The sequence below is a fragment of the Schistocerca cancellata genome, chromosome 2 (genome assembly GCF_023864275.1).
Source record: "Schistocerca cancellata isolate TAMUIC-IGC-003103 chromosome 2, iqSchCanc2.1, whole genome shotgun sequence".
Classification (NCBI taxonomy): domain Eukaryota; kingdom Metazoa; phylum Arthropoda; class Insecta; order Orthoptera; family Acrididae; genus Schistocerca; species Schistocerca cancellata.
The window spans coordinates 579,351,635-579,370,031 of record NC_064627.1 but is presented as its reverse complement, the minus strand read 5'-3'; the positions used below and the strand labels follow the sequence as shown (position 1 = coordinate 579,370,031).

At 42.4% G+C, this 18,397-nt stretch overlaps 1 protein-coding gene across 1 annotated transcript in view; it reads right to left on the bottom strand.

Moving 5' to 3' along the window:
- Positions 1-4,006: 4,006 nt before the first annotated feature.
- LOC126156678 (kelch-like protein 10) overlaps positions 4,007-18,397 on the bottom strand; it is a 147,093-nt gene continuing 132,702 nt past the window's right edge. The window contains exons 11-12 of the mRNA XM_049916326.1: positions 16,838-16,993; positions 4,007-4,168 (exon numbers count right to left, since the gene is read on the bottom strand). Coding sequence (XP_049772283.1) covers positions 4,007-4,168; positions 16,838-16,993 — 318 coding nt within the window. The remainder of the gene's footprint in view (positions 4,169-16,837; positions 16,994-18,397) is intronic.

Here is an 18,397-nt window from a genome sequence, read left to right as displayed (position 1 = left end):
TTTGTCCTTATAGAAATTGCACGGTAGTAAAAATTGTCTCAAGAGCTAAACGGCCTTTCTTCACATTACTATCTAACTGTTCTTTCAATTGGGAGGCCACACTTCGGTTAATGATAGAATTTAATTTTCGGAACACCTTCTTTATGCATAAACGTATTTTCATGAAGACGGAATTATTCCAAAGCCTTTTTCCAGCTAGAAAATCCTACGGAAAATTGTAATAGATTTTTAGCATCTGCCACTTTGCAGGTTTTGCAAAAACTTTTTCGATAGATGCTTCATATTCTAGCCATGTATATTTGATCACCCAAGACTTCTGAAATGATCTTCCCTTACCGGATTGTCCAGGTTTCGGCTGTGAACGGTTCTCGCCTGAAGACGACGAAGCAATTGACAACACAATAATTGTTGAAGGCTGACTTGCAGTATCATCAACTTCAAAGCGCATCTTTTTGCTAACAGATTTATTCACTGCAAACTTAATTTACAATACACTAAGAGACTAAAGTAAACGATAAAATATGGTCATATGAAATAGTCCACTAGACACTAAAGTAGGACACTAAGTACGTCTGCAGAATCTACATCTACATGGTTACTCTGCAATTCACATTTAAGTGCTTGGCAGAGGGTTCATCGAACCACAATCATACTATCTCCCTACCATTCCACTCCCGAACAGCGCGCGGGAAAAACGAACACCTAAACCTTTCTGTTCGAGCTCTGATTTCTCTTATTTTATTTTGATGATCATACCTACCTATGTAGGTTGGGCTCAACAAAATATTTTCGAATTCGGAAGAGAAAGTTGGCGACTGAAATTTCGTAAATAGATCTCGCCTTGACGAAAAACGTCTTTGCTTTAATGACTTCCATCCCAACTCGCGTATCATATCTTCCACACTCTCTCCCCTATTACGTGATAATACAAAACGAGCTGCCCTTTTTTGCACCCTTTCGATGTCCTCCGTCAATCCTACCTGGTAAGGATCCCACACCGTGCAGAAATATTCTAACAGAGGACGAACGAGTGTAGTGTAAGCTGTCTCTTTAGTGGACTTGTTGCATCTTCTAAGTGTCCTGCCAATGAAACGCAACCTTTGGCTCGCCTTCCCCACAGTATTATCTATGTGGTCTTTCCAACTGAAGTTGTTCGTAATTTTAACACCCAGGTACTTAGTTGAATTGACAGCCTTGAGAATTGTACAATTTATCGAGTAATCGAATTCCAACGGATTTCTTTTGGAACTCATGTGTATCACCTCACACTTTTCGTTATTTAGCGTCAACTGCCACCTGCCACACCATACAGCAATCTTTTCTAAATCGCTTTGCAACTGATACTGGTCTTCGGATGACCTTAGTAGACGGTAAATTACAGCATCATCTGCGAACAACCTAAGAGAACTGCTCAGATTGTCACCCAGGTCATTTATATAGATCAGGAACAGCAGAGGTCCCAGGACGGTTCCCTGGGGAACACCTGATATCACTTCAGTTTTACTCGATGATTTGACGTCTATTACTACGAACTGCGACCTTCCTGACAGGAAAGGGAACTATCCACACTGAATGACTGCGACAGCAGGATGGGCTTTATATAGCTGTGGCATCATAAAGTCTCGAAGCATCAAGGCGACGCGAGGCAGAGGGTCCCAGGCACTTCTGTTCCAGTCTTTCTGATGCCGTGGCCACAGCGCTGGCCTGGCCACCACAACGCTGGCCTGCCGGCACCAGAATTTACCTGAAGGTTCGTGCACGGGGGCAAACTCTAAGTGTGACCGCAGCATGGTAACCCTATCATGATTCACACCACTCGTTTTCAGTTAACCTGCTTACTACCGTAATAATTATTTGTTTTAACTCATTACTGAACGTATTTTAAAAGATAACCATCGTCAAACAAGGAAAATAAAAAATTCCAACACAATTTTGTGATTACGAAGCATAATATAACTAATAATTTTCTTAAATTATTGGGGGGAGAGGGTCTCTACCCCCTCCCCCCCCCCCAAATAAATTTTTGAGGGGCTTGGGCCCCCTAAGGCCCCATGGAGTTGGCGCAGGCCTCAACCTGTCATAACGACTCCGCCATCCACTCCCAATACAACAATATTTGGTACAACTACATTACAATCTGCCATCTGGCCATTTCAACTAATTACTCAGAGCTGTCAGATGCAATGGGAATGTGGTTGTATGAACAAGAACAGGAAGGATCTGGGAAACAAAAGTATAAAATTAAAGCATTGTACCATCACTCATTAAGCACACATAGAACGTATATTGGTGGTAGCAAACATTAAGAGATGTCATGCCATTGATGAGCAATGCAGTGTGAACTAGTATGAGACAGTGTATCTAGTGGGACAAAATCTTCCTTCCCGGAGTCCCTAATGTGGCATTACATCAACACAATGGATGTTTTTACTTTTCTACTATGAACTGAAGATTATCTGAAAGCAAAATGGCAAAACGCTTTGTGAGTAATCCAAACTGTACCCTGAGACAGACAAAGTCTAAATCATAATGTAGGCACCTTCAGAGAAATAAAATAAATGTATGTTCTAGCTCCTCATAATGTCAGATCAAATTGTATTACAATATGGTAAACGTCTCAGAGAACACTGATACATGTTAGTGCAGCCTCTGTGATAACCCACCTATTTACAAGTTGATACAGGATGAATCTACACTCCACTCACAGAATTTTGAAGCTTGTTCAGGGATACTTTGTTAGTATTTTTGAAGGTGGGACTCATGGTCTCTGGAAACTCATTAAAGAGTATTAACATAATTATGACTTATTTGGTTTGTTCCTCCAGTTACCTCTTTTTCTGTGAAAGTGCCTTCACAACAGGTAAGTAGTCTGCAAATTAAATGACCAAAACAGAAATCACAGAGGCAAAAGTATTATGATCATCTTCGCCAGAAGATGATGGGTACGAAATTCATTGAAACATGGCGATAACTGTTCGTCAGTAGTGTTCATGCTGTTGTGTATCACCGATAACACACAATTAACACTGCTGGAGAAACAAATCCAAGACAGAATCGAGCAGTACTGATTGTTAGCTTGCGGTTGAAGGTTTAACTGAGCTTTATGGTATTGTTGTCAACAGTAAGTACCATTAGTGAATGGAGAAAGTCTATTTCCAAATGACACATGCAGCACACCCCATCAGTATTGCTCTGTTGTGCTGATATTTTCAGTGAAAACACACATGAAGATAAAATGGGATAAGAAATCAGACTAAATGTATTTACTCTGAAGAAAGCCACTTGAGACCAAGTGACTCTTATACCAAAATACTCAGAAAATATCCCTGAACAAATGTCAAAATTCCGTAGCTGGATTTTGGTTTATCACTGTAGAATGAAATTAAGTCTCTCTTTTGACTGTATTCTGTGTGTTAAGATATGAATATGATTTGCATACACTCACAGATGTCAGTGGAAATCACTTTCTGTACCCATGTCATACAGTGGAGTTGGAGCGCTAGTTGAAAACCAAGCTAAAGCCTGTCTCAGGAGCTCATTAGAGATTTTTGTGAGTTCACATTGAACAGTATCATTGTGTCAGTATTAAGAGGCTGTAAGAAACTTTACTTTTTAAACTATTTTTTTACAGCCATGTTAGTATGAAAGTTCCAGGATGTAATGGATGTTCATTTTTTTAGGATGATGCTCAATGAATTAAATTAATTCTTCTGTGTTGTGCGCTTACTTTCTTATTCCAATGTAGATCATTTCATGCTATGTATTTACCTTCATCCATGATCAAAAGATATGACTCATTCGTAACAAGATAGAAAAACTTCTTTATTACTGTTGGGCACTAGCGCGGAACATGGCAGCAAGCTGTAGGTAGGGAACTGTGGAATTTAAGAAGCCGAAACAGGGTGGTGTGGCGCAGCAGCAGCATCTCAGCACGGTGGGTTTGGAAGGCCGAAAGAGTCGCGCCCCCGAATGTTTCCAGCTGTGGCGTCCAGAGAAGGCCACCAGCTCAGTCCAGCTCTGGCGTGGAGTCACTGTCGCGGTCCAGATCCAGCTCTACATCGTCAAAATCTGTGTCGCGCTCACCCTCGCCTCTGCCCTCATCTTCTTCTTCCTCTTCCTCATCCATCGCATCCATCGGTTCTTCCGGGTCACTTTCTTCCTCGCTTCCCTGCGGACAAAACTGCCACTGAGTGCTCTGCCAGTCTGTGAGGGTCAAGGGACAAATGGGAGCTGTGTATATAAGCCATAGTTTTTAATACTGGAGAGAAAGTGGAACAATGTGACCCTAGGCCATAGAAGTACAGAATGTCCAAGAAGTACCCGTACCTCTTCAAAAAATGTGACACAAAACATTTGCCTCTGTCGTTCAGTCAAATATCAGTCTCCAATGAAATCCATTATCAAAATAATACTTGAAGTTCAGTTGCTGTGGACAATACTGCACGGCCACATAAAAGAAGCAAACAAACAAACTTGAAAGTGAATGGCCTCTCACCAATGCTTGTGAATGAATTATGTGACAACATTTAGCAATGAGTTGCAGCTCACCATGTTTTGCTGCCCTGCTTCCCAAATGACACGCCTTGCTGATGAGAGTGCAATGTACCGCAGTTCGTGCAGGAGGAATGTGATTTTCTAGTCTAAGGAAAATCTCCATTACACGCAAGAATGGGAAAAGAAGCAGCCTCATGTTATGATATGGGCTGGGATGTCATCAATATACCTGATTGGACCTTACCACACCAGACAGTTCTACAGGAATAATCAAGTCCCATGTTGTCCAATGTCGGCACAAATGTAATGAAGCATTGCGCAAAAGTGGTGACAAATCGTTTCAAAACATAAGTTTTGAGATACTTCCCAAGATATCAAGGATGACATGGAGACCCATAAATCCTTGTGTTTGGCATGATGATAGAAATACATATTCTCTGGAAAGGATGAGTTTAAATCATTAGGTTCAACCCGAACATCTAGGGTTAAAACTAGATGGTGCCGTAACTTACAAGCACTGGAGACATGAGACAAAAGGTATGCGCCAGGAACAACTTCATCCACACACTGACAAATGCCACATGGGGAGAGCAGCCCAGCATCCTCTGCACGTCTGCTCTTGTTCTGTGTTTCTCTGCTGCGGAGTATGCTGCTCCAGTCTGGAGTAACTCTGTACATCAAGTTTATGTGGCTCTCAATGAGATTAGCTCCATAGTCACAGGGTGCCAAAGATCGACTCCATTCAATAAGATTTTTCCACTCTTGGGAGTAACACCTCCAGATGTAGGAAGAAAGGTAGCAGTGTAGATTCAAAAGAAGAAAGGGCTCATGCTTTTCCATCACGACTGACATACAGAAAAAGGTTCCTCCTTGCAACAATTCCAGCTTCAGCTGTAGCCCACCAAACTGAGCTGTGAAGAACAAAGCCCCTGGTGGATTACAGACAGCAAAAGAGACTCTGCTATCAGGCTGTCATGTCCAGATCTGGACTTACGAGACCCTCAAAAGGTCATGAACAGGGCTTACAAGGTGAAGACTAATTTAAAGAAGTGGGGTATCTATGACGGTAAGCTCTGTGAATGTGAGGCAAAGCACAACTCTTGAAAACTTGCCAATTTGCAGTAATCTGAATGAACCCTGTGACACGGAAGACTTGTTTCCAGCAAAGGGCTGTGCTATTCTGACTGCTGAACACTGGACTCAAAAGAGTGGAATTCTCTCAATCGTTAATTTTAAGATTATATTGTATTTTAGCGTTTTTTGGACTTAGATAAAATAAATATACGAAGGTGATCCCAAAAATAAGGTCTTCTATTTTTATAAGTACATAGACCTGTTTATTTTTACAATAGTTTACAGCTTGAACATTTAGCTATTTTTCGACATAGTCACCATTTCTGTCGATACATTTTTGTAGATGCCGTGGCAGATTTTGTATGCCCATGTCATACCAGCTCGCCGCAATGCTGTTCAGAAAGTTACGAACCTCTTCTGTCACCTTGTCGTCGGAGCTGAATCGCTGGGACCACAGTTAACGCTGACAGGTACTGTGAGACGCTGAAAAACTCAAACGGGCAATTCAGAAGCGGAGAAGAGGAATGTTGAGCAAGGGCGTACACATTCTCCATGACAACGCTCGCCCACACACCGCTCCGCAAACCGTTGCTCTCCTGCAATAGTTTCAGAGGATCATAATCACCCACCCACCCAATAGTTCTGACTTGGCGCCCAGTGACTGTCACCTGTTCCCTAGGTTAAAAGAACATCTGGCCGGAAAGCGATTCAGCTCCGACGACGAGGTGAAAGAAGAGGTTCATAACGTTCTAAACAGCATGGCGGCGAGCTGGTATGACGTGGGCATACAAAAACTGCACAGCGTCTACAAAAATGCACCGACAGAAATGGTGACTATGTCGAAAAACAGCTAAATGTTCACGCTGTAAACTGATGTAAACCATTGTAGAAATAAACAGGTCTATGTACTTATAAAAAAATAGGAGACTTTACTTTTGGGATTACCCTCGTATTAAGTATTCCAACATACAACATACTGTTTTGACCTTTGGGTATGGGGCCTTTTCAGACACATAGTATATAGGCTGTACATTCCCCTGTTTCTGAGGAAATGAGCTTTGAAACCAACATCGAATCTATGTGATTGATGGAATACGCCTGTGTCCCTATTAGTATGCACTATGAAAAGTGGAGTTGGCAGCTCTTATTTGCCAGAAATCAAGCATTACGTTTATCAGCAGAAAAATGGTCATGTCCGAGCACAAAAAGGTGAATATGCTACTTTTTAATGACTGAGAGAAAAATGGGGAACCTGCTGCCTCATTCCTCTTTTCACTTTCCTCATAATAACTTAAGCATGCGAACATGTTCACGCTCTTTTAACACAGAAAATTTTAAATCCTTTAACCTAGCTTCTCTCTGGAACCCTTCATACTCAGTACATCCCTCTCACTGCCACTTTGCGGCTTATATAAAAGGAATTCTGAAAATCAGTGAAGTTTTGACAGTTTATTAACGTAACTCGATTCATTTGTGTATTTTGAAAGACACAATAATAATAATTAGACATAATACAAGATTAACTCAAAATCGTTTGCTTTACAGGTTTCTACATTTTTTCTCTTTGAGCGCCATTCATTTAAAAGAGTAAAAATGTTATTAGGAATGTCATACTGAATTTGCAGTCTTTCCAGTTTTATATAATATTTGGTAGTCATTCTAATAAGACCGTTTTAGTCAGTTTTTTGCTCTGAGCATATCTGAATACTCGCTAGAAGTGGGAAGACAAGTATTTGCATGTGAGGACAATTTCACACAACGATCGGCCGATCTACGTCCATTATTATGGCTGAGAGAATATCTGAAATGCAAGTAAATTTTGGACAGATTTTTGTTAAACTATTACAGAGCTTACCATTTCCAAAACAGCATGTAAATATTGAGTCCAGTTGATAACCGTATTTTATATTATATGACGATGGTGTTTCATGACATTTCAAATAATTCACATTTCCAAGTCATGACGGCCTTTATAGCTGTACAGAGCCAGAACACTAGCGATGACCATAGAACCCTTACCACGTATTCACTGCCTAGTTAAAAATACATGTATGCCTCCGGCCGGATATTATGTCCATATTTTACGCGGGTAAGTACGGTAACTTTGATCGAAAAAGGTTTCAAGGTTCCACGAACACATCATCTCAGCAGCATACGCTAACAGTTTCGACGATTTGTCATGAATGTAAATTACAGAAGCGGCCATCTCCACAAATGGCACTTTTTGTACCCAAAAATCATGGTTTTCCTGATATGTCTTAATAATGGATACATATTTCCGAACACGAGAAAATGGCGTTTCAAGAAGAATGTCTGAAGATTGTACAGTTAAAATTTGAGCCATTTCCTATGCGCAGTCCCATAGAGAGTGCAGCTTGTGCAAATGACAGTTGGCTAAACTGATCAGCTTGCCACCGACGTAGTAATGTTCAGAGTAGTTTCATAAATGCCTCGTAGAAGCTCTGCATCTACATCTGTTCTGTGCAAACCACCGTGAGGAGCAAGGCAGAGGGTAATTCCCATTGTACCAGTTATTAGGGTTTCTTCCCACCCCATTCACGTATGTAGGACGGGAAGAATGATTGTTAGAATACCTCTGTGCGTGCAGTAAGTGTTCTGATCTTCTCCTCAGGATCCATATGTGAACGATAAGTAGGGGATTGTAGTATATTCCTTGAGTCGTCATTTAAAGCCGATTCTTGAAACTTTGTTTATAGACTTCCTTGGAATACGTTACGTCTGTATCTTCCAGAGACTGTCAGTTTAGTTCCTTCAGTATCTCTGTGACACTCTCCCATGGACTAAAAAACCTGTGGCCATTCGCGCTGAGCATCTTTGTATACGCTCAATATCCCGTGTCAGTCGTACTGGGTATGGATCCCACGCACTTTAGCAAGATTGTGGGATGGGTCGCACAAGTTATTTGTAAGCAGTCTGCTTTGTAGACCAATTGCACTTCCTCAGTATTCTACCAATAAACTGAAAACTACCGACTACTTTACCCACGACTGAGCCTATGTGATCATTCCATTTCATATGCCTACAAAGTATTACACACAGATGTCTGTATGAGTTGGCCAATTCCAACAGCGACGCATTGATATTATAGTCATAGGATACTACTTTTTTTCTTTTCCTGAAGTGTATAATTTTACATTTCTGAACATTGAGAGCAGGTTGCCAATATCTGCACCACTTTGAAATGTTATCAAGATCTGACTGAATATTTATGCAACTTCTTTCAAATGGTTCAAATGGCTCTGAGCACTCTGGGACTTAAATGCTGAGGTCATCAGTCCCCTAGAACTTAGAACTACTTAAACCTAACTAACCTAAGGACATCACACATATCCATGCCCGAGGCAGGATTCGAACCTGCGACCGTAGCGGTCTCGCGGTTCCAGACTGTAGCGGCTAGAACCACTCGGCTCAACTTCTTTCAGATAGTACTTCATTACAGATAACTGCATCATCTGCCAAAAGCCTGATGTTGCTATTAATTTTGTCTGCAAGGTCATTAATGGAGCCCTTCCACTACCATTCTTGTAGGCGTGTGTGTGTGTGTGTGTGTGTGTGTGTGTGTGTGTGTGTGTGAAGGAAGATCGTATTTCCGAAATGAAACAGGTAAGAATCATTTTCCGGCTTTCTTAATGTAATTCTGATACTCTGTTTCATAAGTTATTTGCAGAGTACACGAGCAATAGTCTTTAATTCTTGACTGCATTTTGAAAGGCTGGCTTTCAGTCTTATCATACCGCATCCACATGTTCTGCAAATATGACATGTCAACAGATATTCCTTTCTCATCCATGGTATAGATGCAATGAGCAAAAAAGTTTTTCTCTTTTACTACCTACTTCAAATTTTAAAAAAAAATCTGTCAGCTTGGGGTTTATTGAAACCTTATTCCTGCGTACACTGCATTTCTCTGTTGACTTTGCTGGGAATCATTGTTACTTTACGAAAGAGTGTGCATTTAATGTCCCCAAAGAGTGCGTGCGTATTCTGCGGGGCGCAACTGCAAATTTGTACCATCGTACGAGTGTTGTGGAGTCTGAAGGATAGATTTTGTTTCAGAATGACTTCAAATCATGTACGAAAATTGGACAGGAAGCTCATCTTTAGTGAGGAGCTGCTTAGTGAGGCCAGACAACTAATCGAAAACGGGAAAGCAAACGGAAGGTTGCCGCTGCTCTTAGTAATAAGGAGTCTATTAACAAAAGACAGAAAGCTGTGAACAGAGAACATAATTTTTGGCGTTTTCTTGTTAAACGTCCACTATACAAATACATAGGCTATGTTCAAAATATTATGGTTATGTGTTCCGTTTCCTGTTAGGACACTGCACCCAATGTCACTGGGACGTTTAAAAAGGATTTTCTCTGATGAGCTGGAAAACGAATTAGCAAACCACGTCTGGGACCTTGATGCTAAGTTCTATGGTATCAGCAGGAAGTAGGTCATGCAATTGGCATATGAGTACGTAGAGGCTAACAAGTTGGATTACCACTTCAATAACGACTCAAAGACAACTGGACAGCACTGGGCCAACGATTTCTGCAAAGGGACCATCTTACACTTCAGACTCCAGAGAAGTGCAGTGTACGCAGGAATAATGTTTCAAAGAAACGCAAACTGAGAGATTTAAAAACATTCGAAGCAGGTAGTAAAAAAAAAAAAAAGTTTCTAGCTCATCGCATCTATAACTTGGATGAGACAGGAATATCTTCTGTTCCTAACAAGATCCCAAAGATCATAAGTCCAAAAGGAAAACGTTTAGTTGGGAAGGTTGTGTCAGTATAAAGAGGCCAAAGTATCACGGTTGTCTGTGCAATGAAATTTGTCTTTCCCTTCATACCACCAGCCCTAATATTTCCATGAAAATGGATGAAGGCTGCGCTCTTAGAAGATGCTCCCTAAGAAACTCTCCCCATGATCTCAGGCAGTGGTTTCAGAAACTCTAATTTTATTTATTTATTTGTTTATTTTATTTTTTGATCTCTTTGTTGATTAGCTAAATCACTTCTGTGTCCTCTTGATACTCGACAGTCACATGTAACATTGCAGTTTTTAAGCTGTTCTCTATTGTCGAGACATCACACAACTTTGTTATCCCTATCCGCACTTGTCAGTCATAAACTTCAGCCACTAAACCGAGGATTCTTTGGACCAAGTAAAACTGCTTATGCATCTGCAGCTGACAAATGGATGCATTACCACCCTGGGACTGCAATCGTGCTGTGTGACTTCTACCTGGTATTTTGTAATGCCTGTGAACGAGTTAGCACTCTGCAGAAGACATAGCATTCTTTAGGTGCAGCAGGATTAAACGCATTTAATCCCGATGTGTTTTCAGAGGAGTAGTTTCTGCCATCTGATGTATTCGATCTACCCCAGGATGATCTATTTCCAAATTTTGGAGAAACAGAAGAACTGCAACCCCAAGAGGCAGGTTTGAATAGCACCTCCAGTGGCGACCTAGATAGAAACTCTCCATTTGTGGCATGCGAGAACACAGCATAAATAACAGTGTATTCGGCAGAAATTTTGTCTTTACTGATAGCTAAACAAACGATAGTGAGGAGACAGTAAGCCAAACGATCAGAGGTTATAACACTCTCTCCATATGAAAGTTGTATTTTGGAGAGAAATACGAACAGAAAACACGCACCGTCTTATAGACATAATACTCGGAAGATATCCTGTTCCATAAAAAACAATGCTTCTTAGGAGGCATCCCGTTCCAGACGGATCACGCCTACTGCTCCTGAAGAGACACCAGTCAGGCCGGTTATTTTCTTTCCAGGACGTGATGAGCAGTATGAGGAGCCAATTCTAGAGGACCAGATCCACTGCATCAAGTGTGAGAGAGGGTGGCATGAACAGTGCTCTTCATTAGAGGGTGGTATTGCATTCATTTGTGACATTTGCTAAATGCACACCCTTTGAGGACATTTTGAGTACTCTTAAGCACAGGTGAACGAAAGAGGGCGCACTTCCCATTTTTTGTATTTTTGAGAAGTTCAATAAAAGTATTACCTCTCTGCTGCTGTTGTTTTCTAAACTTGTAGATATTGAGTTTATAAATAAAAACCTGTAATGCTTTTATTTTCCTGTTGATAATAGCCCAGATATTTAAGGTTATTCCTTAACTGAACAGTCTTAGGCACGGTTCTCCTATGGTATCTTTGAACTTCTGGATTTCAGTAACGGATAAATAATATCGAAAAAAAGTGTATCGAAGTTTCTCCAGAATAGAAGTGACCACTCCCACAGGTAGTACTGTTGGAGCCCAAAAATTGTGGTTTTTAAGCGTTTTTTTTTCTGGAATCGCCAATGAACGAATGGTACTTTTATAAGCCTCCTAAGTCTAACCTAGACCACTCCTAAAGCAAAAGAATTAACCGTTTTGCTCAATTTGCCTGGGTTGGAGGAAGTGTGTAATGTTTAAATTTTAATGCTATACTGCAGGATAGCTACAGTACGCCCGCTCTTCCGATAAGTATAAAATGGTCGTTAGGCCAATGGCTAACCAAAACACTTGACGCCTTGTCTTTGTGATGAACAGAACGCAAGATATGACCCCTGAAAAATAGCATGTGAGCACGACTTATTGGAACATATTAATATGTCTTTTTCCAAAGTTGTTTCACAGAGGAAGATTGCACTGTAGTTCCTTCTCTAGATTGTCGCACAGATGACAAAATGGTAGATATCGAAATAGACGACAGAGGGATAGAGAAACAATTAAAATCGCTAAAAAGAGGAAAGGCCTCTGGACCTGATGGGATACCAGTTCAATTTTACACAGAGTACGCGAAGGAACTTGCCCTCCTTCTTGCAGCGGTGTACCGTAGGTCTCTAGAAGACCGTAGCGTTCCAAAGGATTGGAAAAGGGCACAGGTCATCCCCGTTTTCAAGAAGGGACGTCGAACAGGTGTGCAGAACTATAGACCTATATCTCTAACGTCGATCAGTTGTAGAATTTTGGAACACGTATTGTGTTCGAGTATAATGACTTTTCTGGAAACTAGAAATCTACTCTGTAGGAATCAGCATGGGTTTCGAAAAAGACGGTCATGTGAAACCCAGCTCGCGCTATTCGTCCACGAGACTCAGAGGGCCATAGACACGGGTTCACAGGTAGATGCCGTGTTTCTTGACTTCCGCAAGGCGTTCGATACAGTTCCCCACAGTCGTTTAATGAACAAAGTAAGAGCATATGGACTATCAGACCAATTGTGTGATTGGATTGAGGAGTTCCTAGATAACAGAACGCAGCATGTCATTCTCAATGGAGAGAAGTCCTCCGAAGTAAGAGTTATTTCAGGTGTGCCGCAGGGGAGTGTCACAGGACCGTTGCTATTCACAATATACATAAATGACCTGGTGGATGACATCGGAAGTTCACTGAGGCTTTTTGCAGATGATGCTGTGGTGTATCGAGAGGTCGTAACAATGGAAAATTGTACTGAAATGCAGGAGGATCTGCAGCGAATTGACGCATGGTGCAGGGAATGGCAATTGAATCTCAATGTAGACAAGTGTAATGTGCTGCGAATACACAGAAAGATAGATCCCTTATCATTTAACTACAAAATAGCAGGTCAGCAACTGGAAGCAGTTAATACCATAAATTATCTGGGAGTACGCATTAGGAGTAATTTAAAATGGAATGTTCATATAATGTTGATCGTCGGTAAAGCAGATGCCAGACTGAGATTCATTGGAAGAATCCTAAGGAAATGCAATCCGAAAACAAAGGAAGTAGGTTACAGTACGCTTGTTCGCCCACTGCTTGAATACTGCTCAGCAGTGTGGGATCCGTACCAGATAGGGTTTATAGAAGAGATAGAGAAGATCCAACGGAGAGCAGCGCGCTTCTTTACAGGAACATTTAGTAATCGCGAAAGCGTTACGGAAATGATAGATAAACTCCAGTGGAAGACTCTGCAGGAGAGACGCTCAGTAGCTCGGTACGGGCTTTTGTCAAAGTTTCGAGAACATATCTTCACCGAAGGGTCAAGCAGTATATTGCTCCCTCCTACGTATATCTCGCGAAGAGACTATGAGGATAAAATCAGAGAGATTAGAGCCCACACAGAGGCATACCGACAATCCTTCTTTCCACGAACAATACGAGACTGGAATAGAAGGGAGAACCGATTGAGGTACTCAAGGTACCCTCCGCCACACTCCGTCAGGTGGCTTGCGGAGTATGGATGTAGATGTAGATGTAGATGTAGATATTAGTACCGTGCACTACTGTGCGTGGACTGAACATTTGAGAGACTACCTGTCGATAGTAAGAACATTGGACAAAAATTAGTCTCTCTTGGGGAACACCACCTTTTAGCACTACTGCTAACCTTGATCATTGCCTCAATTTGTCGAGGAACAGAGTCCACAAGTTTCTGTAGGTATACGTCTAAAACCACTTTCTACGCAAAGCTACCAACCTGTAAGGATTTTGATTATGACGTTCTACTTTCTGTTCCAAATAGTTGCAGACAATTGCAGTAGAATTAAGATAAGGTAGTTTAGCAGGATGGTAGAGGTAGAATAGCATTTCCGAGTGTTCTAATAGACAGGCCCAAATTCTATAGCCCCTTTCTGCTATTCTGTCATGTCTCCACGTCGACTTTTCATACTGCGTTGATTCCATATGACTGAATGTCAAATATAGGCTATTCCATTTAAAATCAGACAAAAAAATGAGAAAACTGACGCCCTGCTTTTTAAAATCATTAACAATGTGTACATGTGTCACTTACTGTGAAAGTAAGCAACTTTCATAAAGTTGTCTCTTAAATGCTTAGAAGTTTTCGAGTTATTTGCCGAACAGAACTATTTATTTGCTACGTAACTCAAGGACTTCAGACCAAATTTCGGTGAAATATTATTCAGTTTGCAGCTGAATATCTTGTTTATGGAGGTACGCAACAATAACATAACGATATAATACACTTTTTAAAAGCTGTTGTTTCACGAATTAAGCATAAACACAGTTTTCATTGTGATTAAACTTACATGGCCTTGAACTTTTTTCATTGCACACTGATTTAAGTTTTAAATTTTATCGAAGCCTTGCCTGAAATGTGAGAAAAATAGCTGATTTAAAAATATTTACGGTCGCTGCTCATCAGTTATTCAGTGGCAGTCATAGAAAAAGATGGTGCCAAAGCTATAAGACCTGGACCATAGGGCAACGGGAAAAAGCCATTTGGTCGGATGAGGCTCGTTTCACATCGTTTCCATCTTCTGAAGTTGTTTACGTTCCGAGAGTGAAACGTGTTGGGGTTTCGGCAACGCTTCGGGCAGCCGTATCGTGGTTTTCCATGGGCCCCGTTGTCACTCTGCAGGGACGCATTACCGCCAAGGATTTTGTAAGGATTTTGGCTGATTAGGTCCATCCCATGGTACAGTGTTTGTTCCCCAATGGTGATGCTGTTTTCCAGGAAGACAGAGCCCCTGTTCACTTAGCTCGCATCATCCAGGACTGACTTATTTCACCTTGCCACCACAGTCATCAGATCTCAATATCATGAGACTTTGGGGCCTGCTTTCGAGAGAACAGTTCGTGATCGCTATCCAACTCCATTATCGTTACCTAAATTTGCCACTATTTTGCAGGAAGAATACTATAAGATTCCATTGTAAATCATGCAGGATCCGTATGCATCCACTCCTGGACGACCGGAAGACGTTTTGAATGCCAACTGTTTACCTACACCGTATTAGGCATGATAATGTGTTGTATTTTTAGTGTTTCCATAACTTTGGACACCACGTAAACTACCCCGAGAAAGCCTACTTACAAAATTTCAAGAACCGGCTTTAAATTATTGTGTGTATATGCTAAAATACCCTAATGTATCTCTTCCGAAGGTATTGTGGGGACAATGTTTGATTAATTACATTATTTTTCTTTATTGTATTTCAATTCTACATCGGGGCGGACTGCAGCAGCATATGCTTTGCTCTTCAGCCGAAAGACATAGAACAAACAATAGAAGACATTTAAAAATATACAAAAGAGAAAACATGGTGAACATAGATATAAAAAAGGGGGGAACATCGTGGAAGATAATATGTAAAAAAAGGGGCGACTGTAAAATGGAGATAAAAACCGTAAAAAAGTAGCGCACACAAAAAACCACACACTGGGACAATTAAAAGAACACAAGGCACAGTTGACCGGAGCATAAAAGTATCGACGGATGGTGTAGCACATAACAAACACTGACAGTGACACTAAGTACAATGCCAGCACACAGTTGAAATCACACCTCTCGACGCTCAGGAGAAACAGCACTAAACACAATACTGACGTGGCACACTTACGATGATCAAAATGGAGGATCTGCGAGGCGCAAGGAGATGAGGGAGACCGGAAGAAAGGAGGGAGGGAGGGAGGGGAAGAGAGGGGGAGATGGGCAGGGGGTGCCTCGAAGAGGGCCTGGTAGGGAGGGATGTGGAAAGGAAAGAGGCAAGGATGGGGTTCAGAGTCTCAGGGGGAGAGGAGGAAAATCCGCTCTGGGAGAAGGAGGGGAGAGGAAAATGGGGGCCCTGGGGAGGGGGGACAAGGCCAGGTTATAGTTGGAAGGAAGGGTAGATGTCACGGTGAAGTTCATCATCTGGAAGGGGGAGGCGCTGGAAATTGCCCTGATGAAGGAGATGGAGGGTGTGGAGGTGGAGAGAGGGAAGGATACAGCGATAGAGGCGAGGCAACAGGTGGGGGGTGGAGAGGAAGGAGGAAACCAGAGGGTGGGAGGGATCAAGCCTGCTGACAATGTAAAGGATGCGGAGATGTTGGAGGAAGAGGAGGAGGGGGGGGGGGAAGGCGTGTGGGGGAAGGAAGGCGGATACGGAAGGCAAGGTGGAGCGGATGGCGTTTCAGGATTTGGAGGGCCTTGTAAAAGCGGGTGGGTGCGGAGATCCAGGCAATGCTGGCATAACAGACGATAGGACGGATGAGGGATTTGTAGGTGTGGAGGATGGTAGAAGGATGCAATCCCCTTGTCCGGCCAGACAGGAGTTTAAGAAGGCAGAGGAGGGAATGGACTTTCTGCTGAATGGTCTGGAGGTGTGATTAATTACAGCGCGCACAGGCATTTAAACGTCAGTCTTCCCGCCGTCCATACGATAATGGAACTGGTGGAAAGCCCTAATGACTGGTAAAATGTGGCGTACCGTCTGCCGTGTACTTCGCAGTGATCTGCAGAGTACGGGTGTACAGTAGATGCAGTTAGGCGACGCGCCACTTTACCTGCTGGTCTCCCGGCGGCACCAGCTGCGGCCCGGAATCTGCGTCGTGCGCGACGTCGGCCACCAGCAGCGCCGGTACCACCACCACCTCGGGCAGTACAATGTTGTTGTTCACTGCGTTGTTGTTGTTTTCGTCCGTCTGCATCGCTTCCGCTTCCTGTCGAGGAAATACGTGCCAAGACGTTTACTAGATGCGTGATAGGAACTAACAATAAAGATGAGGACAGGCGGTGGAAAGTCCCGTGCTGAGTCCAGTAGGCGCGGTCTGTGTGTTGTGCGGAGGTCAGTATGGCGTACCAGAACCTCGGAAATATTGAACCTACCGATACCACCCATCTGCTTTGACCAATACTAATAAAACTGGCGGAAATAAACCTGTCATGAAATCCAAAATGTGTGCAATAGGCGCCACAAGAAGCTTTATAGACTGGTGTGTAGATGTAAGGATGAAACTCACTTCCGCAAGATGAACCCCTACCACATAACGTAGCTGACAGCAGGTTGCACCAAACTTAGAAAGAACTGCAACAGTGCAGTGCAGATGGAAACTGAAAGAAATATGCAATGAGACGAACAGGAATAACACTTTCTTCGAAGACAATAATTAGACTGAAATCACCTCGATTCACGATGGTCCTCAGACCATTTCAAAAGACGTGATACGTTTCTTAATAGGGAGTGTGATCACCGTACGGCAACGCTTGCTCTACAAGGTCCTCTTATGCTGGCCATATGGTTGCTAAGGAATTCTTGTAGGAAGACGTTCTGTTCCTCTATCAGCGGTGTTGACAATTACTGGGCGGTCGTTGGTGCACGTAGGTGTGCTGCGGTAGGTGTCGCCAACGGATCCTACACGTGCTGGATGGCATTTAAGTCGGGGGAGCGGCCAGACCAGTCCATTTGTCGAGTATCTCCTCGTTCCAAGAGCTCTTCCACCTCCGCATTTTGACGCGGTCTTCATGGTCTTCCATAAAAATGAAGTCAGCACCGAATGCACCCCTGAAAAACCGCACGTTCGGGAGATGTACGAGGGGCGTTTGAAAAGTCCGTGAAAAGTCCGAGAGATGGCACCACCGGCGCTTATCGAGGTCATGTTTAGTTATCAGCATCTTTGGAAAGAACGCACACCAAGTTCCAGCCATATTGGTCTATTTATTTGTGTTTAGCATTCGTGTGAATCAAGGAAGTCGAGTGATTGCCAAAAAACGAACGAAGAAGAATTTCGTGTGGCGATTAAACATTATTTTATGAAAGGGAAAACGCCCCAAGAGACTACAGAGAAGCTTGATAAACATTACGGCGACTCTGCACCTTCGATTAAAACAGTTTATAAGTGGTTTTAAAATTTTAGGAGTGGCCATATGGGCACAAGTTTTGCTGAACGTTCCGGACGCCCTGTGGAGGTTACGACTCCAGAAATCATTGATAAAATCCATGATATGGTCATGGATGACAGAAGAATAAAGGTGCGTGAGATTGCTAGTGCTGTGGGCACCTCTAATGAACGGGTACATAATATTTTGCATAAACATTTGGACATGAGAGAGCTATCCGCAAGATG